This window comes from Parasteatoda tepidariorum, chromosome 5 (assembly GCF_043381705.1).
Source record: "Parasteatoda tepidariorum isolate YZ-2023 chromosome 5, CAS_Ptep_4.0, whole genome shotgun sequence".
Lineage (NCBI taxonomy): Eukaryota > Metazoa > Arthropoda > Arachnida > Araneae > Theridiidae > Parasteatoda > Parasteatoda tepidariorum.
In genome coordinates, this window is record NC_092208.1 from 40,111,577 (window position 1) to 40,138,940 (window position 27,364).

Genomic DNA, 27,364 nt, shown 5'->3' on the forward strand with positions numbered 1-27,364 from the left:
TTAAATTTCTAAAATATTTATTTAGCAGTATTTTTCTTTTTACAATTAAGTATAAAGGAATTTTTAACTATCAAACGGAAAAATAACAAAGCACAACAACATTTTTTAATAAAATCTTTAATAATGTCCACTAAGCGAATATAAAACAAGAATCAATTATTTAACTTGAATGCTGCTCTTAGATCTACAGATGTTACTCAATCTTTTTTTTTTTTCCTTTTAATCATCAGCCAAATTTGATTTGACTAGACAATCTCAAATTTACATAAAAAATACTAATAAATACGATTTGTACAGAAAGACAAAAGCCTAGAATTTGAAACTAATGTACAACATATCACAATTAAACTGCTTCTTTTTTTAAAAAAGGGTGGGAAATTGTTAAAAAGTTCTTAGTGAGTCTTCAGTTCTGCCATACGATTGAGTGCACTTCCAGCTCTGAACCATTCAATTTGTGATTCATTCAATGTGTGATTCAGAGTAATAGTTTCAGTTTTTCCATCTTCATGTTTGATTTCACACTTCACAGGCTACAAAAAAAATAGAAATTGGCAAACTTTAATAACATACACTATTTACTATATTTTTAGACCAAATTTAAAATCTCTTATCCCATATTTATTTATTTAAACCAATCTTCAATTTAGAGATTCTTAATTATTTCTGTATTAACCCCTTGCCTGGCACGGGCGTATATATATGTATGCCTTTCCGAAGTATGCATTGCACAACTATCAGTAAAATTACAACTACGGCTTAGGAGTGCAATAAAATGACCCCGAGAGTTTTCAAAGGATTTCAGACAAGAGGGGGAGTTTCTGGAAAGTGAATCACAGATGTGCAGCTATTGCTGGTTTCTTTTGAGTAGTACACACTTTTTTTTGCACAAACATGTTTGAGAGTTAATTAGATAACTATTTTCCTTCATCTTCAGGATCAGAAACTTCAGAATATAACGTTACTTTTTTACAGTCATGACAATTTTTTCATTACACTGTGGTATACTTTAAATTTTGTATTTCTTTCTTTACTTTAAAAGTAAACAGTTATTTAATTGAAAAGAGAGCTTGTTCTTTTTTTTCCAATGCACATCAAGAGTGCCTCCGTGGAAACCAGTGGCACAGGAGGGGCAGGATGAACTTCAACATTTTCCTCAGCAGGCAAGGGGTTAATATCCAAAACTAAATTACATTTAAAAAAAAATTAAAATATGGAACTTTTTTCTGCCTAAATTTTAATTTTAAAATATTAATTACCCCAATTAAAAAAAAAGGTTTTTTTTTGTTGCTGTGTTGAACAAATTGCAGCACGGATGCATACAGGGCATTCAGTTGATTGACGACATTCAATGCACAGATCTTCTGATGTTACAAACTAATTTAATTTATTCCTTTTGTTTACAATTGAAATCCTTGTTTAGAGCTGGTTGGGAATTCATAGGGTTCACAAGAGATTCAGGTTGTGAGAAGTAATATCATAGTGAATCATAACATTAAATTTGCTTATCTTTTAGAGCAGATTTATAAAACCATAGTTATTATTTAAAAAAAACACAATCTTTCATTCCCATTTTTTAAAAATCATTTATTTTATTTAAGTAAATCGAAAATGTGGAGAACAGAAACCAGATTTGAAAAGATATAGTCTGAAAGCTGGACAAATTTTGGTTAATGGCTAAATAATAAATTCCAAATTTTTTTTAAATACTCACTTTTCCAGGAGCTAAGTCTTTTAGTCCCAATAGTGAAATTTTACTTGAGGGTTGGATCTTATCATAGTCACTTGGATTATTGAAAGTTAGAGGCAACAAGCCTTGCTTTTTCAAGTTTGTTTCTAAAAAATAAAAACATATGCAGTTAATTTTTCAAAAAAATTATAAGCTAAATGAAAGAATTTCCTAAACTCTTAAGACATACCATGGATACGGGCAAAACTCTTCACAATAATAGCCCTGCCACCAAGATGTCTTGGCTCCAAAGCAGCATGCTCCCTACTGCTACCTTCACCATAGTTTTCATCTCCAATTGCAACCCATTTCACACCTTTTGACTAGAAATGAGGATGATGAGATATAGATAATAAAGTCAAACAATAAAATGAAAAATGTTTTTAAAAAATATCATGTTGCAGTAATAAGAAAGTCTGACAATTTGTGACAAGTTAAAAATAATCACCTTTTAAGAACTCAAAAAATATTTTTAAAATCAGCATACGTGAAGTAATAAAATTTTTTCCTCCTACTGTTTAAAGTTCATTTATATACATATAAAATCAACAAAATATAAAAACGTTTTTAAAAACTCAAGTAGCTTGTTTGTGATTGCAGAGGAAATTGGGAAAATCATGCTTTTTATGATAATTGACACTGCAAAAAAAAAATCTCATTTTCAAAGACAGAAAATTAAGCACTTTAAGAAAAGAAAAAAAAGAAAGAAAAAAAGCACTTTAAGAAAAGGAAAAAAAGAAAGAAAGCACTTTTAAGGTCTTTCAAAAAACATATATCAAAAATAAGCACTTTTATAAAATGCTACACATCCTGATTGTTTAATTCAAGATTTTATTTATCAAAATAATTACATGCATAATCAATATTTTTATGCTCCAACAAATTTGATTTATAACAGTGCAATAGTTCTGAGCTGCAAGTATATGGTCAGGTAATATAGCATGACTTGTGACAAGGAGGCATTGTGAAATAGGACACTTTGTAAGAAAGGGAAGAAAGAGTAAAACTGAGCAATAATAATTCAGAACAAGGAAGAAAGGAATATTCACACTGCATGTGATTACACTAGACATGTTTGCATATTCTAACCATTCATCTATATATTTGAAGGAGCGAGTGAATGAAGCGAAATAAAACCAAATAATCAACATGAAAAAGCTGGCCTTCTTAAAAGATACAGAGTTTCGCGTCATACGACGAATATAAGCAAAACTCTGAACAAACGTATATTAAATTGATATAACAAATATTTTAAAGTTAACAATCTTAAAGTTTATTTCTTCTTACACAACTCTTTACTATTAACTAAAGCCTTTAATTATCAGTTTAAATTAACAATGAAATTTGAAAAAAAATTTGCACCAGTATTTTCGCTTATACTGATAAGTTTTATTAAAATTTCTTGTAAAAAATGGATACACTAGTTTTCCTCATTTCTTATTTTTTCACCGCTATGAAAACTAAGGATGCAAAAGACTAAAGAATAAATTTTGAAATGATCGATATATAATTTCATTTTTTAAAATATTTCTGTGTATTGTGAACTTTTAACCCCTGGTATTTGATAATACAATTTTTATACACAATGGAGAATAAAGTCAAAGTTGTCTTATCAAAAATTAAAATAAAAAAGGATAAAATCAATTTACTTTATAGTATCTAGCTGTATCAGGTACTGACCCCCAGTCTCCAGTCAGTCTGTTTTTGATATTGTTAGCTTCTCCATTTTCAGAATTTATAGCACTGAAAAGAGAAGGAAAAAAATTGAATGTAAACTCCACAAAAAAATAAAAACATACATATAAAAGAATAAAAAATTGAAAGAGTTGTTCTTACCAATATTTTAGTGTATGTTTTATAATTCTACACAATTCACAAAAGACAGTCTTCAAGATTTATTATGTATCTTACTTGTAAAAATAAATATATTTATTAATAAAAAAAATGCGAATTTGGTGATGGCAGATCATCTTTTGACAGTGCGGGTCATTGCAGAAGAGGTGGGAGTGAGTAAAGATTCTGCACATGCAACTTTGTGTGAAGATTTGAACATGAACCGAGTGGCTGCGAAATTCGTACCCAAGTTGCTGTCGTTGGAACAAAAAGACATCCATTTTGACATTGCACAGGACCTCCTGGACACAGCCAACACTGATCCTGGGTTTCCGAACACCGTGATCGCTGGAGATGAGTCATGGGTGTACGGGTACGACGCAGAAACATAAATACAGTCTGTGACGCAGTTCAACGCAAAAGACCAGACATGTGGAGGGCGAACAACTGGCAATTGCATCATGACAACTCTGCATATTCAGTCCAATTGATCCACACTTTCTTAACCAAACATGGAATTACAACCGTTCGCCAACCTCCCTACTCTCCATACCTGATTCCTTGCGACTTCTGGTTGTATCAAAAATTGAAGACGCCAATGAAAGGATCCTGTTTCGAGAGTAGAGAAGAGATAATGTGGAACGCGACGACGAAGCTGATCACCATTCCAAAAGAAGACTTCCAGAGGTGTTTCCAGCTGTGGAACGATCGGTGGGCCAAGAGTGTGCAAGCACAAGGGGCCTACTTTGAAGGGGATTAGGGTCCCAACTTCATCAGGCATTCGAAATATTTTTTCTGGCCAAAGGTCGGATACTTTTTAGAAAGGCCTCGTATTAACCTTTAGTTGCATTGTATACACCATATTAAAAGCTTAAATATTGCAGTAATATATAAAATACACAATAATATACAAAATACACAATAATATACACCATATTAAAAGCTTAAATATTGCAGTTTTAAAAAATTGTTCCAAATACAATGTTTTGAAAGTGACTGAGTAGACTAACTTTACTCATGGAAAGGAAATACAATCTAAATGTGAAAATTATCTAAACAGAAAAAAAACAAATCTACATAAAATATAGATTTTATGTTAAAATTCTTGTTCTGACATAAAAGTAAATGACAAAAAAAAATGTAGGTAGGTCTATTGGCACAATGAGCAATTGGCGACAATCTAGGAAACATCACTGCGGATAATCCAAAGACATGTCAACACAATTTTGTGAGGCCACCTCCTCAATTTAAACATAGATCTGAAGGGGAAGGATTCCAGGTCCCTGTACCCATGGTAATGCTCAGCAACAGACCATAGAACTAAGATTCCACAGAAATTCGGAGTTGGTCACACTAAAACAGATGTACGAAAATGGGTTTATTTAATACATACCCTATAAACATGTTGTTAGATATGTTATCTAAATGACCTCTGTACTTAAGCCAAGGGCCAGCTGCACTAATGTGATCAGTTGTGCACTTTCCTTTAACCTAATTTTAAAAATATATTTAATTAAAGGTTAGGAGAATAGAAACAGACTAAAGTTATGTAAAAATAAACTATATAATAGAAAATTTAGAAATATATTGTGCATTTAAAATAAATCTGCACCTACATTGATTTATTAGAGACCCTGGACATACTAACAAATCAGTGTGAAACCATTAAGTTACATTAACAAAAAAGGTTTATGGAAATAATTACGTAAATGCACTTTTTAGGTCTGATTTCACGTATTACATGCATACAGGGTTCCCACTCTATGATGAGATTGAAATTCAAGGACTTTTCAAGGACCTGAACAAAATTTTCAAGGACCTTAATCTAAGACCAATTTTAAAAATTATATNAGGACCGTGGGAACCCTGATATAATTGCGAACATTGAAAATTTAAGAACAAGTAGAGGTTATTAAAAGAATATAATATCCTGACTTCAAAACTTTTACAGCTGAGCTAAGTCAAAAAGTAAAAATGGTTGGAGTTACTCTTAAATTTTAAGACAGCGCATTTTGAAAACTGAAAGTGGTGAATAAGTTGCTCCATGCTTTGTGTACCGCTAAGAGAATTTATACAGAAAAAAAAAACTTACCAAGACACTGAGAAGATATATACTGGACAAAAATTGAATCCATAAGCTTATTTAAAACCATTACCCTCTGACAATTAAAATTGATATAAATTTTTTCTTTTTTGACAAAAAGTGGAAAATAAGCATTAAAGGTGGATTTCTAATGTGAGAACATCTTCAGTTTTAAAAAAATTTTGCAACTGGATAATTTCAGATTAAAATATTACTACTACTTCTATTATTGGTAAATTCCAGTCTTTTTTTTCTTCCTGGAAAAAATTTGAACAGCTAGTTTTGATCTTTTAGAAAAAAAGAAAGAAAAAAAACGCAGCAGAGCAGAAGAAATTCAGCTGTTACTGGATTAAATTAAAATAACCAAAACGGAAAAAAATAAAAATAATCCCTTCGAATATTAATAACCACTTTCTGGTTTCAAAAACACTGTCCTAGCTTACGACATAGAGACTCCAACCTTCGTTAATATGAAACTATGTAAATGCTTTTTTTTATTTTACTTTAATGAGAACTTGCATATCAGTTAAATCTTTTCCATCCCATTTGTCAAATGGAGACAGAAGCTGCAATCTCTGGCTTTTGGGGTCAACATCAATGTTCACAGAAGATCCGTCATCAGGAGGTGCCTGGAAGGTGTCCTCGCCAGGGTCAAAACCTCGAGATGGCAATTCATCACCAGTAGGTTCATTAAACCTGAATTTTTCTCCTAAACAATTGAAATAAGTTTTAAGATTATTAAACATACAACCAAAAAAAGCAATAAAATAATTCGTACCATATTAAAAAAATATAACATACAATGATAGTTTTTATATACAGCATAAATATAATTGATATTTAATATTACTTCTCATAATAGTTCGAAATATTAATTTATAAATCAGATATAAATTTACAGTTATTAAACAGGCTAAAAAGAATAAACCATTATGGCTTTGATTTTAAAGCCGTCAGAATCTGCGCAATCTAAGGATACTAAATACAGAAATTGAACGCACGCCTAAAAATGAGATGAAAAAGGCTACTAATACAACATATTAATTAAAGGAGGAAAAAAAGCTACCAATACAATGTATTCCTTAAAGGAGAGGGGAAATAAAGCACAGTATTCTTATAGCTTGCTTTTTTTTTAAAAAATACATTGTAGAATTTCAAACTAAACATAGAACTTTTATGTAACAGTACAGTGGTACATATCATTGAATTATTAAATTGAAAAAATTCATATCAATTAGTGATCCTTTCAACTACCTACTTTTACTTGTAATTTTCTACTATAGGGCCTTTAAGAAAAACTATATTGATTAAAAAAAAAAAAAAAAAAAACTTCGAAAATGCTATTATAAGAATATAATTTAAGACTATGCAATGGAAAAGTTTTTTTTTTCTTCCCCCAATAATTTGTTCATATTTTGATTTGGAAATTTCCAGCTATGGAAACTTCATGGCTTAATCTAGATTTGCTTAAACTCACTTAAATTATAGATGTGAAACAGAATGTGTAATAAAAAGTTTTCTGCAGTATAATGTCATCTTATTTTGAATAGAATAATACGAGGCAAAATTGAAAAAAAAAATTTAATATTAAGGAGATTTACAGTAACTAGTCAAAAACTAAAGCATTACAGTCAGTACCATGTAATCCATATCTAATACAATAATTAGAGGTTATAAAGGAGCACAAGTGTGTACTTTTGTAACTTATTAACACAATTAAGCATGAGGAATAGAATTTATATTAAAAGCAAAAGGGAGAACCTTAATTATGTCATAATTAACATTAATAAAAAAAGACTGGTTAAGTTTCGCAACATTGAATTCTTAATTAATATACCAGTAAAAAACAGTTTTATTTCTTGTTAAGTACTTGAACACATCTTCATAGAATATACTTCATAAATGTATTACACCCAATAAAGATGCTTTTATAGTTTAATTCATAAAAGCACACCAATATGCAAAAAAAAAAAAAAAAAAAAAAAAAAAAAAAAAAAAAAAAAAAAAAANAAAAAAAAAAAAAAAAACAATCTTTCAATCTAGTAAACAATAAAATTCTTACTCAACTCTGTAAGTCAGTATATTATACAATAAATTACATAAAAATTAAACTTAAAAAAAATAAAAATAAGTCTATTCCATTTTAAACTGTTAGCAGTTAAAATTGGAGTATTTTAACTGCTGTTTATACCTGTGCCCGAGCATATTTAAATTAGACTCATTGACAATTTTCATTCATTCTTAGTTCTAATGCTGATCTAGTACTAAAAAGAAATCCATCAATCATAAAATGAAATTATGTCAATCAGACGAAAAAGAATTACTTTTACAGTTTATAAAAAAAATAAATTAAAAAACTAAGATTACTGATGAAAAATAAGCGCTTCTTAGTGCTTTTAAATAAGAGGTTAAAATAAACAAATTTCAAAAACCTATAGGACTTGAATCATCAGGTCTGTCTTAGAAGCAGAGATTGAAATAAAGCTCCCCTATCAATTTAATTTTCAAGCTAGTTTCAAATGTTTCGATTTTAACCGAACCAGAGAATAAAGGCACCAATAAAAAAATTAAAAACAGTTATTTAAATATTTTTTCTTTACTTTTTGAGAAAAAAAATTACAATTATTATTGAATTTACATGAGCCCTCCAATAAGTACCAACAACGTAACCAAAAAACAATACCTTTTGCTCCAGTTAATTCATCATTCAGGGGATCAAAATCTAAGGTTCCAGCTGTAGATAATGCAACAACCATATCAGGAGAGGTGACAAATGCATGTGTAGCAGGATTTGCATCATTTCGTCCGGTAAAATTACGGTTATATGATGATACAATTGTATTTTTGTCTCCTTTTTTAACATCTTTCCTAAAATGATATGCAACATAACACTTTAAGTGACATGAAATTACATTAAAAAAAATTTTCATTTTTAAGATGCAGGGATAAAATACAAGTATAATTAAATTGTTTAGAAAAAAGCTACCAAAATCTCAAGATACAAGAACAGTTTGCAAACCTTGAAAAAGAAAAAAAAATCAGTTTTTGACAATTTGAAAAAAGTAAATCATTTATAATTAACACTTAAACTGAAGTTGAACACAGTATCTCCCTGTGAAGTGGGCACCTCACTGCTTCATCTGTACTGCAGTCTGTAGCCAACTATGATAATGGCAGTAAAGTGGTCAGTGTGAGGGAAATATATGTCCTATTTCTATCGATGTTAGGAGTCAAAAATATTGCACAGATATTCCAGAGGGGGATTACCCTTGGTCATTTCCTATTCAAGTGAATATCCATAATCTTAGCAATGAGAAATTAAAATGTTACATCTGAGTTTATGGTTAAACAGAAAAAAGCTGAGTTAAAATAATTTAAGTTAAAATGCTATGGGTAGAATACTCTCGAGTAGGGGATCACCATAGGTTATTTCCCCTCTGATAATTAACAAATGTAGAAAATTTCAAGCAAAAGACAGTAAATTATTTTTTTTTAAGTCTAATTAATAAAAATATAATTGCATGAAATATAAAATATTCAGATTTTACTTTCTCATTCATTTACAGATATATATCCCTTCAATTCTTCAATTTAGTATTTTATATTTTCAAATCTAATAATTCACACCATTTTATGAATTAATATGAATTTAGGTTTATAGGGAAAGATTTTTGGTACTATCAACAAGATTTGAGTGTGTACAAAATGTTTGATGTACTGATATTTGAAGTACTGATCTGTCATTATAGCATAGCTTAAAACTTTTACATTTTATGGCAAGAACTGCATTTACTGCTAAATAAATAAAAATTGAACATGTTTAATTATTTCAATTTTGATAACACTTAAAATTGTATCAAACTGAATTGCTGGACTTTTTCTTATATAATTAAACAATCTGCATGTTGTGTCAGTAAAATGTATTTTAAATCAAATCTTTAGAAACAAGGATCAAATCTTAAATTAGCTTTGTAAACACTCTAAACATAAAAAGGAAATTTGAAAAAATTCAAGTGAGGTGGCAGTATGAAGCGGGAAAAACAATTTTCTTTAAAATTAAAAAGCTCTTATTAACTCATTAAAATATAAACATTGCTTTCACAAAGACTTTTGCTAAAGGACTGAACAAGTTGATATGTGCATTTACATATTTTTTCCGATGGAAAACCACCCAATTTTAAGATCAAAAAGTATATGCAATTGTGTAGTATTCTACAATACAAAAAAAGCACTTACCTATCCCATTGTCCGATGCATGGACCACAAGCATTTGCAAGTACAACACCACCAAATTCTCTTAAGATTTGAGCCTGAAAACAATAAAAAAAAAAGCTCGAGAATTGCACTCAATAGGGTTTCAATGTGAAATGAAAACAAAAGAATTTTTTAATTCATTCTTGTAATTACAGGGAGAGGGGATAAAATTTCGAACAAACAATTTTTCTTACAAATGTATTAAAATTTTTTTTTGTTGCCGTATGCTGTATATGAATAGCACAAATATTTTGATTTTTTGTTCTATCATTATTTAATAAATGCATTAGCTGATAGATAATAAATGCACTTAAAAAAAAAATCATAAATATTAAAGAATAATGATTGTAAACCAAATGCTTCTCTCCTTTTGCTTTCTTTAGATCAAAAGGAAACTTTTGCTTACAATAAAAATACATAAAGATGCTAAAAGTAGCAAAAGAAAGGGGCAAGAGGGTCAATTAGGCACTAAAATATACTGTTAAAGCTCAACGTCAAAAGGCCAGAACTGCTTCTGTTCTGAATCTATCATGTTCTAGCTTCCTTTCCTTTTAAAAAAAAAAATTCACTTTTTTTAAAAATTATTTAATATTAAATATAGTGTTACTTACTTGACCATCCCTTTCAATTGTAGCTCTTATCTGTTCTGATCCAGGAGTAACGATAAATTTGGATTTAGACCTGATACCATGATCCAATGCTTGTTTTGCTAAAGATGCAGCTCTAGACATATCTTCATAGCTGCTGTTTGTACAGCTTCCAATTAATCCTATTAGAGAACATAAATTTAATTCTCACAACAATAAAATTAATTTTTTAAACAGATTTTGGTGTTTTAAAAAGTATTAAAATATAAAGTTTGATTTAGAAATTGGGAGTAACTTGCGATAATTTCTTACTATGTCTTGTTTTATTATTATGAGTAATTAATTACTTTATACAGTAGAGCCCCCTTATGGCGAACTATGTATACAGTAGTAATCACGCTATAAGAAATAGTTTACTATATCCAAATTCAAGATATTTTTTTCAGTTTATCAGGGGGTCAGTCTAGGTTTTTAAGAGGTACCTATTTTGTGAAAATTTAGAGATTAGTGATATCATACTAAGAAATCAACACAAAATTATGGTAAAATAAAAAAAAATTTCGAAAATTGTTACTACAAATGAAAAATTACTTATGACTAGTAAATTTCTACATATATTTTTCTCATACGTTAAAAAAAATTTTGATACAGAAAAATCCGTAAAAATCATTGCCCATAGTTAAATTTCAACTTGAATTTAATAAAAACATGCATTTAACAGTACTAGCAAAAAAGGCATTTTCATTCTAAGAACTTTTTCGATTTGGTCATACAGAAACAAGTTGCACAGAGAAAAAAAAATTTCATAAAAACTAAGGTCTATTTAGAATAATGTTTAAAATGGTTGCATAGTACTTCCTGAAAAGTTAGAGCTTCGTTTGATTTTAAAAAAATCACTACGAAAAAAGCTTGCTATAATATGCTGCAAGTAACCAGTTAGGCTTACCACACAGCACTATCTGACCAAATACGAGCTACGCAATCATAGAAGACAGCTGGCAGAAAAGCCCCTTTTTCTATAGATCGCGACGAGAACGGGGTTTGCATGGTTGGTACTAGCGCCTTTGTTTCCATTTCAATTAAGGAACAGAGTGGCTGACGCTTCCCTTCTCCCAAAGCGTTTTGGGATCCCAACATGCTCTCACCAATGCAAATAATAACTGGCAAGCAAAAAATAACTTCAAATGTTTAAATTATCTAATGCTATAAAATTTGGTAATCATAAATTTATATTTCAATGTGACTGCTTCATAATGATAAATAAATTATTTTAGATCAGATACACTGACTACAAAAGAGAAGCAGATTCCTCAATGTTAAAAAATTATTTCATGTTTCAGTTAATGTAATTTGGATGAGGTAACAAAACAAAGTGATCCATGTTAACCCCTTTCTAATGGCCCTGTGAATGGTGAAGACTGTTATCCTGGCCCACTTGTTGTACCACCCATAAGCAAAAAGTTAAAGTGCAAGAAAAGGTTTGTAGCTTATGATCATAGCGTAATACAAAAGCACCAAATTTGCTGACTCACCCACTTTTACTTCTAATGGCCAGTCATTTTTCTTAGCATTAGCACCCAACTCCGAAATCGGATGAGCCAAATCAGGAGTAAATGGTCCATTAACATGTGGTTTAAGCTGGAAAAAAAATTTAAATGATTAAAAAAATTGTAGGAAGTAATACAACCATCTCAGCAAATGTAATATAAATATACAATAATAAACTCCTTAACTATTATTAAGGTTCAGCTATCAATTTCTGAGACTGACCAAAGCCTGGAAACCTTTCCACATTCCAAAATACAAAAGCCATTAACTTTACGTCAAATACAGGTTAAAATATTTCGATCATAAGGAATGCTTTAAAGTTTAGTAAAACTATGTATAGAAGTGTACATTAGAATAAAATTAAAGTGGTCATTTAAACAAGAATAAAAATCCAACAATATGATTAGAAATTCAATGAAGTTTTAATTACTCATTAATTACCCAGACTGTTTAGAGAAATAAAGGCAGATTAATTGGCACCCGTATATTAAATTAAAGGTACTGAAATTTGTGGAATCACAGTAAAAAAAAAATCAGCTCATTCAAAACAATCAACCAAATGCCGATAATAGATGACATATATATACATACATATACATACATATATACATATACATACATATATACATATATATATACATATATATATACATATATATATATCTATATATACATANGCTAAATTAATTTTTATAATATTTTCCTTCTAAAATCAGTTTCATATTTATGTATATTTCCTTTAATTCAATTACTTTCATTTAGTAGTAGTATATAAACAATTAAACTTTTGACACAGATAAGTATATTTTCAAAGAAAATGCAAAGCTGGTGCATTGGTTAATTGCCCAGTAACAACTGTGGTATTCTTTAAAAACTAAAATATTAATATTTATAAGCTCAATATCCCTTGTTTTCAGTGACCTTTAATCAGAGCATATAACACAGTTATAAATACTGATTACTTCTTAAGTCATTCGAATAAATCATAATAAGCTCATTTAATTTACCATTAAATCTTTTTGCCATTTTGTAATTGTATAGATGTGTGATTATCTGCATCTATAATGCACCTCATTAGGAAAATTCATATGGACAGCTGTTAAACTAATTAAAAACCAATAAATGCTTTAAATGCAACTTAAAACTGAAATTATACACATACTTCATCGAGATTGATTTCAATAACCTTGTCATATTTACATCCTTCATCTGGTGTCAAAAGATCGCGGTATTCATCAGCCAATTCAGCAATTTCTGAAAGAAAATTAAAGAAAATATAAAAGTGTAGCAAATACATCCAATTAGCAAGCAAATATTTTTAGATATAGTACAGAAAATACATTGTTTTAAGTTGTTTTTTTTAAAAAAAAATGTCTATCTGTATATTTATAAAGAAAAAACGCTTTGAATCAAAAATGTTTTTCTGATAAAAGAAAGAAAAAAAAATTGCGCTATCAATATAGTATTTAAAAACATCTTTCACCTATAAATCATTAAAATTACACTAACAATTAAAACATAATATAATCAGTACATTAATTAAAACACACAAGCAAAAAAAAATTTTTCTTAATTACATATAAAATGTAAGAATTTTTCCCAGTAAAAAACATAAAAAGAACAAAGTCAATGAGTCTTACTCTTTATTGAAAAAAAATAGTCCTTTTCCACTTTTATTTTAACAAAGAAAAGAATAGCAATAGCACGTTAAAAATATTTTCATAATTTATATATATATATTTGCTTTTATTACACTTATGTTTTTATTATATATCATCTTTATAAATCAGAATGACATGATAATCTGCAGAGTCAGCTGCTATGCTACAAAGTTTCTACTACCAGACAAGTAACAAATGTAATTTTGTGTTCATAGTGTAAATTAAGAATTTGTAATGATTATAGTCTATATGTTCCATACCAGTTTTATTTTCTTTATATTCAATAAAAATATGCACTGAATAAAACAAATCATAAAATGTTAATAAAAATAAACACACCTTGCCTTTTTGTAGCAACTAAATAATCTCTCATTCTTTTATTATATGGAAAGACTGAAGTTGTTGCTCCGATTTCAGCACCCATGTTGCATATTGTGCCCATACCTGTTAAAATATTTCACAGATAAATAAATTCAGATGGAAAACAGTTTTTTCTACATTAATTTCAAAAATAAACTAAAGATATACAAATACACAACAAAAATACTTTTATTACTTCAGTACATTAGTTGTAAAAAATGCTTCCATTTATTTAAATATTTGCAGTTATATATACAGTTTAATACAAAGGTTAATTGAACAAGAACTATTTTTATCTGTTTAAAGATTACATAGTAACAATGATAAATTTACTAAAAACAGAAAACAAAAAAATATTCTTTAAAAATACAGTATGCTCATAATTGAATTTGACATTTGTGAGCAATCTATAAAATAAAAAAATAAAAATTAAAAAAAAAAAAAATGTGCAGAATTTTGAAAAAATTAGGTGGTGGAATAATAAAATTATGGATTTTTGACAAGTAAAAAAAAAATTATTCTATAAAGTTACTTCTGTATGGGCAAACATTATCAAAACTTCTTTGAATATAAAATTGAAGAATGAGAATAGATGACAGATAATAGTACAATAGACAAAAAACTCTACCTGTGCAAGATATTGAATCAACGCCTGGTCCAGTATATTCTACTATAGCACCAGTGCCACCTTTTACAGTTAAAATTCCTGCAACTTTGAGTATAACATCTAGAAATAAACAATTAACAAAACTTAATAACAATTATAAGATGAAATGAATATAGATTGAAAAGCATGTCTGCATAAAATACACAATGTGATAAACTTTATTCACACTGCACCTGTATATGCAATACTGTTTGTTTAGGTCTACAAAATATATAATGGTAACTTAATAAAAATACTAAGAACCAAAACTTCAGGTGAAGTTAACAGACCATACAAGAAAATACATCTACCATATACAAGCAATTATTATAGAAATAACTACATTTAAACAATAAATCAGTAGACATTAACTTATGTACATCAAGAAATAATCTTTAAAAATAAATGCCTTTGTTCAAGTATAATGCGATAATGATTAAGTGGAACAAATATAGGATGTACAAAAGAAACTAATTTTTAAATGCATAATGTTTAGTCACAGAATAGCTTGTTTCTGTAAATAACTACAATTAAATTTGAAATAACATAAAATCTGAAATAACATAACATAATAAAAGAATGGACTGTAAAAAGGATAAACATTGAATAAAAATAAACTATTAAAACCAGAGTTGGCAAGGTTTAGGACAGAATGGATAAACCCACAGTTTAAACCAGGGTTTAAACTGTGGCTTGTCCAAAACCCCTTTGACCAAAACCTTTTTACTCAAATTATGTCAAAATTTTTAAGAAATATTGAGAAAAATAAAAGGTAAATTTTTGAATAAGAAACAAAATGAAGAAAAGTTTTTGATTTATTAAAAATGTTTATATTTTTAATACTGCATTATTTATCCTCATGAAAAAACATAATTTATCATTATTAAATGCATATTTATTTATATTTAAAGGATAAGGTATTCACTTTTGTTGTTCAATGAATTGTGGAGCTTCAAAAATTATCTTATCCTATTATATTATTATTTTCCTTTAATAAGTCAAAGCAAATTGTATAAAAAGTATCAAATATTTATTAATATATGTCATTATTAAGCGTACATTGGTTACACATAGAGAATTTATATCTTTTACCAGTGTTCAAGGTTTTGTACACTTTAAGACAGTAAAACCCACGTGTCCTGTCAAAAACTAGTTCAGGAAGTCAAAAATCCCAACCCTGTTTAAAACCATAAAGAAAACAATAATGTGTGATAAATTTATCAATCAACAATTTTATTGCTTACATGATGCCTTTATAATTAAATACAACATTTTTATCTAAAATTTAAGTGAATTTTGAAAACATTGAAACTAATTGTGAAGAGAAGGTTTTTTGTAAAGTTCCCATGTAGACATTAAAATCGTCACATCCTAATAACTCCAGCAAATATACCAGCATTGAACTGTTTATATGATGTTTATGGTGTTTTTAGAAATAAAATCAAAATTTAAAACTACAAAATTATAATTTTAGCTACACACTTAAAAAGAAATAATTGATATTTGACTAATAGATCTTAAGTCAGCAAATATAGAATCAGAGAAACATTCATATCTTAGAATAATGGAATAAAAACATTTTAAGATATACAGAGATAAACCTATTAATTTAATCACAAGACTTAGATGGTAAAACCAAACCATACATAAATTAGTGGATAAAAATTTTATGCATTTTCAAAAGTGCACACTAGAAAATTATGGACAATGTTGTAAGCATTTAACATTTTTGAAAAATCTAAAACTAAAATAGATATGTAAAAAAAAATGCAAAAAGGAAATAAAAGGAAGTAAATTTTTAAATGTTTTCAAAATACTATCTGCTTCAATAATATTTCATAACAAATTTGATCTAAATAACAATTCTAATGCCAGAGAAAATTTTTAAAGAACTTTTACTACAATCATGTAAAAAGAAAAATGCTTCTAACAGTTTTGTATTTTAGAAAATTAAAAAGGCAAAAAACCTGACCTAGAAAGAGATTTTTTACTCATATCTATTCATCTTTAGTTACAAATAAAGTAATTGCTTATCTATATGAATATAAGAAAAGGGGAGATAATTGTTCAAGCTTTTGTATTTAACATATAATTTTATATCTAAAAACTTTTGATAACAATTTTAATCTGAATATTTATACCTTTTGGTGATGTCCAACCAGTTAATTTTCCAGTCAATTTCACTCCAATATAATTAGGACACTTCAACTCCCAAGGAAGATTAGCCATAACATCAACTGCATCAGCTCCACCAACTCCTATACAGAGCCCACCCAAGCCACCTATTGTTGAAATTTAAAAATTTTAAATACATTTGAAACTTAAATTTTAAAATATTTAAGCCACATGAGGCTTTTATTAAGTATTAAATACCTCCATTGGGAGTGTGACTATCAGTACCAATCAGTAAGACACCGGGAAAGGCATAATTTTCTAGAATAATCTAAAACAAAAAAAATTATTCACAAATTTTAATAAAAGATTAAAACTGAAATTTAAAAAAAAAATACATAAAAATCATCACCATTACCAACGTCTAAAATAAATAATCTAGAGCTTGAGCATGCACAGAAACAGGAGTAATAATGACAGGGGCAAAAATTCTCAATACAACCATCAACTTTCAAAAGAAAATAAGAAAAGCTTGTAAATCTTCAAATCTTATACATACTGTAACAAAAAAAGTGATTCTTATATGATTTGGCATAAATATGCAGTTGAAAAAAACAGACAGTCAAAGCAGGTAAAGAACAGAATAACCCCTGTGCAAATTGGGTAAAAAAAAACATCAACGGGTTACACAGATTCTAAAGAAGTAAAGATGTTTCCATTGACTTATGTATAAAAGAACTCAATTATTTAAACGTTCAGCATAAAAAATATTTTATAAATACGTATCGAAAGAGTCTTAAATTTTATCCATTTAGAACTTATTTTTGATGATCCCTAATATAAAAGTTACCACACAGTAGACACTATTTTTAAACACCAACACACCTTAATGAAATTTTACCTAGTTCAGATAGAAAAGTATAACAGTTTGCAGATTTGTATGAAACAAAATATTGCTTTCGGAAAAATTTTGTCTTATAAGTTGACTCAAAATGAAAATAAAAAAGATACCATGTCAATTCAACCTGGAAAAAGTAAGAAAACAAACTTACAATAAGATTGACGCTTTAGTTTTCAAAAAATAATGTTTTTGTCCTGAAAAATAGTTTTGAGAAAATTATTTTTGCTCCCAGCTGGTCTGGCTAAATGAGAAACATTTTTCATAAGATCTCTCACTTTGCATAAAGTTTGCCTTAAATATTAGGGAATATAATCTTGGTTTCCTTTTTCTTTTTTAATGAAATTTTAAATCCATGCAAATCCTTACATAAATTTTACATAGACATGGGAAAAATATAATGCAAATAGATATTTTTCAAAACTGCATTAAAATTAAACATCTTGATAGATTTTTCTTTAAACTCCCTTATGAATTAATAAGGTTTATTCATGCAAAATCTAACATTTTACAGATCAAGTTCTACAAATTTGTTTATGGAAAGAACATTATGGTTTAACTAATATAAATATATATATAAAAAAATTAACATTAATAGATTTAATATTTTATGCATAAAAACTAGAAGTGTATTAATAAGAGACATTTACATGGGGTCATTTAATCATTATACAAGCATTACTAGAAAAAGAAAATTAATGATGTTTATTTTTGCTAAGAAGATTCAAAATCACTGAAAATTTTTTAAGATAAAATCTCCTAACAACCAAGACATGTTTTTACATTTCTCATTTCAAATGCACTATATACTTGACATAAATTTAATAAATAACACTTTTAACAGAGAAAAAAAAATTTATAAGTCATTGAACAGCAGACCCACATTTTGGATAAAAATATGCCTTCATGAAGGACTTTTTGATTGAACTAACCCGCATTTGGGTTACACGAAGAGGAAAACCATGAAAACCACTCACAATTAGCCTGACAGCAACGAGACTAACCCACAATCTGTCTACTACTTAGGATATTTTACCTCAGTACTGTAGTCTGTGCGAGCCAGGTAGGGAATTCGTTTCGACCTGGAATAGCTGGGAATCGAACCCGGATCACCTCATTGGGAGGGGATCATCATCACAAATTTAACGTGCATCAGTTACCATTTAATACAAAGGGATTCTCCATTAATGGTCAGGATAGCCCGGTTTGTAGGGCACTGAGCGCATGTCTAAGAGTTCGTGGATTCGATCAACGTCGGCCGAAGACTCCTCATGTAGTAAATTGTGATTAATGCACTTAAATCTGTCAAGTCTCAAAGTCCTACATGTTTCCATAACAAATCAATAGCACTGGGGCTGCTGATCCAGGAGTTTCCTTGTCTTCTGGATTGGTTCAAAATTACAAGGCTATGGAGTTGAACATTAGCAGTCGTAAACCCAAAATTGGGTCGGCTGTTCAACGACGGATATTAAAAAAAAGAGGGGGGCTTCTCCAGCCAGCTGGATTGAAACTCCCGTTCGCACGAACACTAGTCCAACGCCTTGCCAACCAGCCCAGAGTAACAAGTTTTTTTAAAAAAAAGCATGCAAAATAAAATATTTAATTTAATTAGAAATTTGAAAGATAAAAAGTTCTAGTAAAATTGAGAGCCTATGCCATTATTTCTTTTGATGTATGCAACCGAATACGAGGCAAGTAATAACTTCAAACAAGCCCTACTTGAGCTGCACAACAGGATCAATTATATTGGTCTGAATTGTGAAATGAAAGCTTAATCAGTGAGAATAGTTTCCTAAAATCCAAAAAGGGATTCTTCTTTTCACACAGACCATAAAAAACATATCAAAATAAGGTATATAAAGTAAATAATAGGAAATGAATATATAAACAGGAAAATTTTTGGAAATTTCAAAAAAATACAAACATTGCATGCCGAACAATTACAAAGAAGTCAGTCCTAAATAGTTGGCAAAGTAACATTAGAACAAAAGTATATACTCAATAATAGCATTAAAAAATTTAAAAACATACATTGAATATCCTAATTTAATTACATGTAAAAATAATCACGGGTGCCACTTTAAAAAAATTAAAGACTAAACTTATTCTTTGACCAATTAACATGGTTGGTTGGTTGGTATCGTGTCATAGACAGAAAATAATCTTAGATGTGATCAAAGGTCCTACATACAATATCTGCTATTTGAAGGCAATTCTCTTCACGAAGTCTGCCCACGGATTGTCACTTATTTGCTGCAATTGCGCCAGTATAGCGGGACAGTTGAAAAGATGTATGGGGGTTAGTTCTATGTCTGGGCAATTTTTGCAGAGGCAGTAAGTCCTTGTTCCGTCACCATGAATCTTCATCCCCCTAAAGTGTCCTGTCCGGAGTCTTGTTAGTGTGCTGGTGAGAGTTCTATTGGTACTGATTTCAGGGATTTGGTGTTTGATTTAGATTTTCCTATCATTGACCAATTAACATGGTCCACATCTTACATTAATGATTACTTTTCCTAAAAAAATCTTATATTTTTACACCAATTGGTTGGTGAATTACACCACTAATTTGTCTTGGAGGCATTTATACCTCATCTTATTAATTACATCATCAATAATATTTCATCCTATGTCTATAAATTTCAATTCGTAAAAAAATTATCTTAAATTAACTCAGTCCAGTATTTTAAAATGTGAAAGGAGGAAAAACAAATTTAAAAAACCTTCAGATTCAATAATACAAATTTTGTTTACACAAGCAGATTTTGAAGTTTAGTCAATCAAATTCTTTCATTGCGGTGAAACATCATGCGAACATTTTGCAATAATTATGAAAAATAACTATGAATTTATAAAAAAAGGATTTTTTTTTTTTTTTAGTTTAACAGAAAATATTCGTTACATTCTTCTTTAAAGAAAAAGGAAATGTAATTTTTTTCTGAAAACTTAATTTAAAAACAAATTGGAAATAAATATAAATTTGAGGATGGAATTCAGTCCACAGATCTTTTCTCAGGATTGATTTCAGTCCTCAAGATTGAAAAATGGCACCCATGAACAATGTACGCTTAGAAAAAATAATTTGCAGCAATCAACTTACTACTAATAATAATAACAAAATGACCTAAAAATATTTCTGACATATTACTTAGTTCAAACATATGTTAACTTATGCTTAATTTTCGTAACAAAAAATTTTCTAATTGAAATTGTACTATAGCCAAAAATATATTTTTCAAAAAATAAATTTTTCTTTACATAATTTAGAATTATGTTATTAAAATTAATTAAATTAGATTAAATAGTGAAAATATTTTATTAAATATTAAAATAAAGTTTTTAATTAAGGCTTTTATAGTTCACATACTAGCTGAAAATGGAAGTATTAATTAAATGCTATTAGAAATACAGTTTAATAACATTAAAATATATATTTTAAGCTTTAAAATTAGATAAAACATAACCAGTTATATTTTATCTAATATAACCGGTTTTAGGTTGATTAGATAAAATAAACCTAAACTATAACATTGAAATTATAACACTTTTCATGGCATCACATTATAGCTTATTAAAATAAAAACACAATTAAATTATTCTTGTTAATACTGATAAAAATCTTTCTTACTATAATTTAAAAACAAAGTTATCAGCATGGTTATAGCACAGTAAGACAATACACTTAATAGTTACAGGAAATAAGTTTATTTTATTTTCATTTTTAAATAAAATAATTATATTTTCATTTCTAATTAATAGCAATAAAGCTGTTTACTTGATGAATGATGCCACTTCCTGGTTTCCAAAATCCAACACCATATTTAGCACCCGCAGTTTCTAAAAACCTATAAACTTCTTTATTTATATCCTAAGGAAAAAATAAAAAGATTACAATGAAAAAAATAAAAAACAATACTTCCCACAAGCAATATGCAACATAAATTTGGACATACCTTTGCACGAGCAAGATCTTTGTCTCCACTTATTTGTGCCTCAATCAAATGATCACAATGAATTGTAGAGGGTACAGCAACCTAATATGAAGAAAGAAAATGAAAAAACACCATTGACTGTATCAAGATTTGAAACAAAGAAAAAAAACTTGATGAATAGCTTACAAAAAAGGGATAAAAAAAATTTTAAAAATTAGATATATGCTTTATTTTTAGTAAACTAATAAAAACTCCAAAAACAATTGCTTAAAATATATAATAAATTACTTATCACTATTAAATACACTTATCAACTGTGCTTTATAATCAAAGAGAGAAATAGAAAATTTTCAAAATACAATCAAAACATACAAGCATATTTCATTAAGGAAAAAAAATAATCACATCATCAACAAATTGTTTAACACCTGGAGTAGGTTTCAATAAGAAAGACAATAGATAGCCTTAAAATAATGAAAGATTAAAATGGTCTAAAATAAGATGTAAAAATTTCAAATTGAACTTTGCAAATTTTTATGAAAATACTAATAAAACAGTAATAGATCTATCAATTTTGGTAGAGAAGAAATAATTTGATAAACTATCAATTTAATAACAAATTTGGTTTTTTCCTCATAACCAAATCTATAAAGTATTATAGAATATCAAAAATTGTTTACTTTCTTCAAAATAGTATACAATAAAACAATTTAATAAAATTCAAACAATATTAATCCCAATATTTAATAAAAACTTGATTAATTTCAATTGATTAATTGATTAATTTTTTTTATTTAATTAAGGAAAGATAATTATTACAATAGAAATTCCCGCATTCAATATATACTTCAGAACTCTGAAAAATATTTTTTTTTCCCAAACGATCTTTAAGGTTATACAAAAAATTTTACTATTAAATAATAAATTTATAACATTTTAGAAGACACATATAAAATAGGACAATCTAACCTTTTTCAGACCGCTTGATATGAACTGCAACATAGCCATCTAAAGAGAAACGAACAAAGCGATAAATTTATAAAAAATTGGCACAAAAATTCAGAAAAAAAGTAATTCAAATGTGCATTTAAAAAAATTGAGTGTCATAATAATATATTAAAAAGATTTGTATTTTACTCAGGGTTGCAAAAAATCCACCTACACAGCAAAACCCGCCCGTTTTTACTGGGTAAAACCCACTCTGAAAAACCCAGTAAAATCCACCTTAAAGTGGGTTTTTCTAAGATTGATTTCTTTTTTATCATCTGTTATATTAAAGAGCTATTCTATTGAAATATATATGAAGTCCAGCCTAAAAAAATTAACCTATAGTGAAAATATTAATTGTGTTGGAGACTAGAGAGTCACCTTGCTGGCTAGATTTGACTGTATGGGTATTGATTATTCATTGCCATTGATTCGCTTTCTATGCAAATAAAAAATTTTCCTCAAATATTTATTAAGATTAAAATATAAATAAAAAGTAATCCTGTGTTAAATCAAGTTTCAAATGTGTGATGTGAGTACATATAACATTTTGTATCGTGATGTCAGAAGAAACTTTTTTCAGACTTTTTCATCAATTTATTTGCATTAATTATTAGTTACCTATATGTTAAGTCAATTTATAAAATTAAACTTAATTATTAATATTGAAATAAGCTCTTTTAAAATATGGTACTTATCCCAGCCCTCTCTTTTGAAAAAAAAACCCTATTAAAACATGAAAAACCCAGAAAAGCCCAATAGAACCCAAACCAGGTGGATTTTTTGCAACCCTGATATTACTACCCCAAAAAAAATCAAAAAGTCTATTGAACTTACAAGCATGAGCATTGAAAAACGATTATTCATATATAAAAGTTGTGTATCGAAATAACCAATTAAAAATATTGAGATTTTTAAAACCATTTCTAAAGCAATAAATTTTGAAAAACTATGGAATCTATAAAAAACCGAGCGTGTCGAAAAGCAATAACTCAAATGGGCAACCCAAAATTTTCTGCTGACATTTTTTCTACAGCTATTTAACAACTTTCTGTTTGCGAATGTAAAAATTAACTGTTGAAATCAACATTGAGCTTTAACTTTCTATTTGCCTCCATTCTGTAGTAGAATAAAGATTACTACAACATTCTCGATCTTCAGCGTCATAACTACATTTGGATGCAGTTTCAGTAGTATTAACATTCTTTGAAACATATAAAGGTTTCATTCCCTTGTTATAACTCAAATAACACACAGTGATGCACTGAACTCGAAAAAAAAAGTATGATCTGACTCATGTGAGGACTTGCAAAGATATGGCATGTCCTCGAAATCTACTTCTAAAAATCTATTCCTAGAACAAAAATTCTTATCCTGATGTAAACATGTGATCTTGAATACAGCTGCACAAAATTCTGCTCAGATTCAATAAGAAAATAACAAAAAAACGTTAAATGCAAACGAATTAGGCACATTATATCTCACTGGTTAGTAGAAATATACATTAAATTACACTATTGTTTTCAGTTTATAAATAAAATAAAACACTAGACAAACCTGAGCAGTGGCATCTTGCATAGCCACTCTATCTGGTCTTAGTCGAAGATAACTTGTACCTCTTTCTATATCTTGATTATGAGGGTCATCTAAATGAGAATATAAAATTTTCTCAGCTTGTGTAAGTGGTCTTTTCAACCTGCAATCAGAAAAAAATATTAAAAAAATTGGAAAAAGAGATTAGAAAATTTTACATCAATAAAGTTTGAAATAAAAATAAACATTTAAGTTAATTTTCGGATAAAATTTTATAATCTACAATTTAATATATCAAGTTAAAATATGTTATTTTTAAAACGAAATTTTAAAGTTTACTCTTCAGTATACCTATTTCGAACTATTTCCAAATTTTTTTTAAGTTTCTCACATGGCATCAGCGAATCTTTATCGAATTTGCTCATGGCTACCTGAAATGAGAGAAAGGTATAATAAGTATACGCAATTTAACTTTAAATAATTATTTAATAATGATTATCTAATTACCTTATGGGCAGCATAATTAAGAGGCGAAACATGAAAAAGTCTAGCCTGTTTATCATATCCTTTCAAAACCTAGAAATTTATCAATAAAATTAATAAGATTTATAAACTTAAAATTAACACCCACTTATCTTTTTATTAAACAGGCAAGATACTAAATTTTAGATTAAAGATATTGAAATATCACATTACTCTTCCCATTTTGAAAAAGTTAATTTGAAAAAAAGAAAATGTTTAGCAATAATACAAAAAAGACTTATTTGATAAATAGAAAATATGCAATAGGTCTTTTAAAAGAAAAAACAACTATCACTACTCATTGGATCATTCATAGCAAATAAGTAAAAATAAATTTGGGTTAAAATAAAATATCAAATAATGACTTGAAAATGTAAGAAAGGTAAATAAGAATAGACTAAAATTAATGAAATTACAATAATTAAATTTAATCAGAAAAAATTTGCTTGCACCAAATATTTATGATACAAAAGAAAGATGTATAAAACATATTTCAAACATTTAAAAACTTCAGTTTGAAAACTTTTTCTTCTCAGCTCAAATAATAAACTTTTGATGCAAGTATCATATTGCGATTAATTTATTATAAATTTATGTGAATATAAAAAGCTTCCCAATGATTTCAGACCTTTCTCAAATGATAACATATGTTAAAATACTAAAACATGTTCCTTTTGCATTACTATAATAAATATTAAATTTAGTTGAAACTCAATTAGTACAATATATTTATTTAAAAAATCTATCTTTGAAAACGTCACAATGATATTGACATTTTGAAAAGTTATTAAAAACATTATAAAATAAACTTGTAATTATAAACTTTCACAAAACATGTCAATTATTTTGTAAATGTTTAATATATTTTGAAAAACTAGAATCAAAGTTTTAAGAAATTATTCTATTTAGAGCAATGCAAAATGTACTAATTCTACAGTAAACAGAAAATCCTCAATAATTGGTTCCTCTTTAAACGTTTTTTTTATCAGTCAATTAATCTCTTTAACAATTATTTTACATGACAGGAGCTCTCAATATTGCTTTAAGATAATTATTTTAATGTGGCTCATATTTCATTAATCGTAAGTTCGCACAGTGGAAAAGAAAGCTTAGAAGACCAGGAATCCCAACAATCAAATCACATAAATTAAATCAAATAACAGTTTACAAATAACTCATCTTACATTCGTATTAAAAATGTGAACATTTCATTTTGTATATACTGACAAGTTTAAAACCTTGCTTTTATTTCAGACACCAAAATCTTTCAAATTGAAGGCAGTTCTACGTCTTTTAGATTGACCAACGACATTACGTTACTTAAAAATTGAGAATAACAATACATAATAAATTTCTTCACATGCAAATCTTCTGCAACAAAAGGAAAAATATTTAAAACATAGCTTTGATGAAAGTTGCGTTAAAAAAAACGCTACTGAAATGATACATATAGTACCGGCATAATAATAGACTAGTTTGAGTAAATGCATGCATTACAAGCAACAGCCGACAATAGGTTAAGACTTTACAGAGATCAAACTCATTTGATTTAAGTTTATACTAAAAATGTTTAACACCTATGGTAAACAAAATGTTAAAATAGTCTAAAATTTATTGAATTTAAACGTAAGATAAATGCCCTTGATTTACAGAGGTCACAATTCTGAATAATTGCAGAAAAAAACAATTGCAACACCCATAAATACTTTACAACAGGTGCACAAAAAAAGGGCAGTTACTAAGAAAAATTAGAAACAATTACAAAGAATTAAATATAAAATATATACCGCTGGAGATCGAAATATTACACGAAAAGCCATCGTCGCGTTCACAAAAATTTTAAAGGGTAGGAGAAGAGAGGAGAAACAAGTGAAGTTGAGTTGGAGGTAAGCAAAACGCAAATCTCTCTTTGGGTATTTTGCTGATGCGGACCTCAGCTTCCTCTGTTTTGCAGGAAAATGCAAAAGAGCATCCGCACTGCCCGTTTTATTTATTTTTTTTTTCTTTCCAAATAACTTTTTTATGGCCAGATAAATGATTTGGGTTATGAATCTCAGAGACTGAGACTAGAGTTGTGAATGAGATTAAAAGTTGTTCAGTTTTAATAAAACTATTTTATGCAAAAATTTTCTTCCTTATATTCCTGACTGTACTGCCGGTTTATGACAGCCCTAAACAATACCATTATCTGCTTCAATGTCACATTTTTAGGAATCGTCATCCCATTTTACTCAAGGGCAGTCTTGTGTTTAATGGTAGGAATGCATTGGCCCTCAAATCGTCACCCGCCTAGATCCTTAGACACCATTGAGACATGCAGTGGCGTACGCAGAATTTTTTCAAGGGGGGTGTTCATAATTTTCTGAAACTACTAAAAGAAATTCGAGTATGTAATAAAGCACTATTATTTCCCTAATTTAGACAGCTAACAATTTTGAGTTCTTATTCAGACAGCATTGTTTAGTTAAATTTTGATTTGATTTTTTAAGTTTAAGAACTAAGGTGTAATATTTTCTCGCATGTAATATCTTCTGAAAAAAGTCCAATGTCATATGGGTGGGAAGTAACACTTTGAGGGCCACTTTCACATTCATCAGATCGTTTTCTTCAACGGAAGTATCACATTTCTGTTCAATAGAAAAACTTACATTGGTACCAGATGCCGCCACCTCACTAATTTCAGGT

At 28.2% G+C, this 27,364-nt stretch overlaps 1 protein-coding gene across 1 annotated transcript; it reads right to left on the minus strand.

Annotated features, from left to right (window-relative positions):
- On the minus strand, positions 1-26,618 carry LOC107450820 (aconitate hydratase, mitochondrial). Its single transcript, XM_043043143.2, has 22 exons — positions 26,467-26,618; positions 24,665-24,733; positions 24,509-24,588; positions 24,182-24,320; positions 22,607-22,645; positions 21,659-21,739; positions 21,481-21,573; positions 17,072-17,141; positions 16,840-16,980; positions 14,681-14,779; positions 14,032-14,136; positions 13,194-13,285; positions 12,016-12,121; positions 10,508-10,665; positions 9,879-9,952; positions 8,326-8,510; positions 6,146-6,351; positions 4,953-5,050; positions 3,376-3,469; positions 1,917-2,049; positions 1,712-1,833; positions 1-530 (listed from the first exon to the last, which is right to left on the minus strand). The coding sequence occupies exons 1-22, from the start codon at positions 26,497-26,499 to the stop codon at positions 393-395; spliced, it is 2,355 nt and encodes a 784-aa protein (XP_042899077.1). The 5' UTR covers positions 26,500-26,618; the 3' UTR covers positions 1-392.
- Positions 26,619-27,364: the final 746 nt, after the last annotated feature.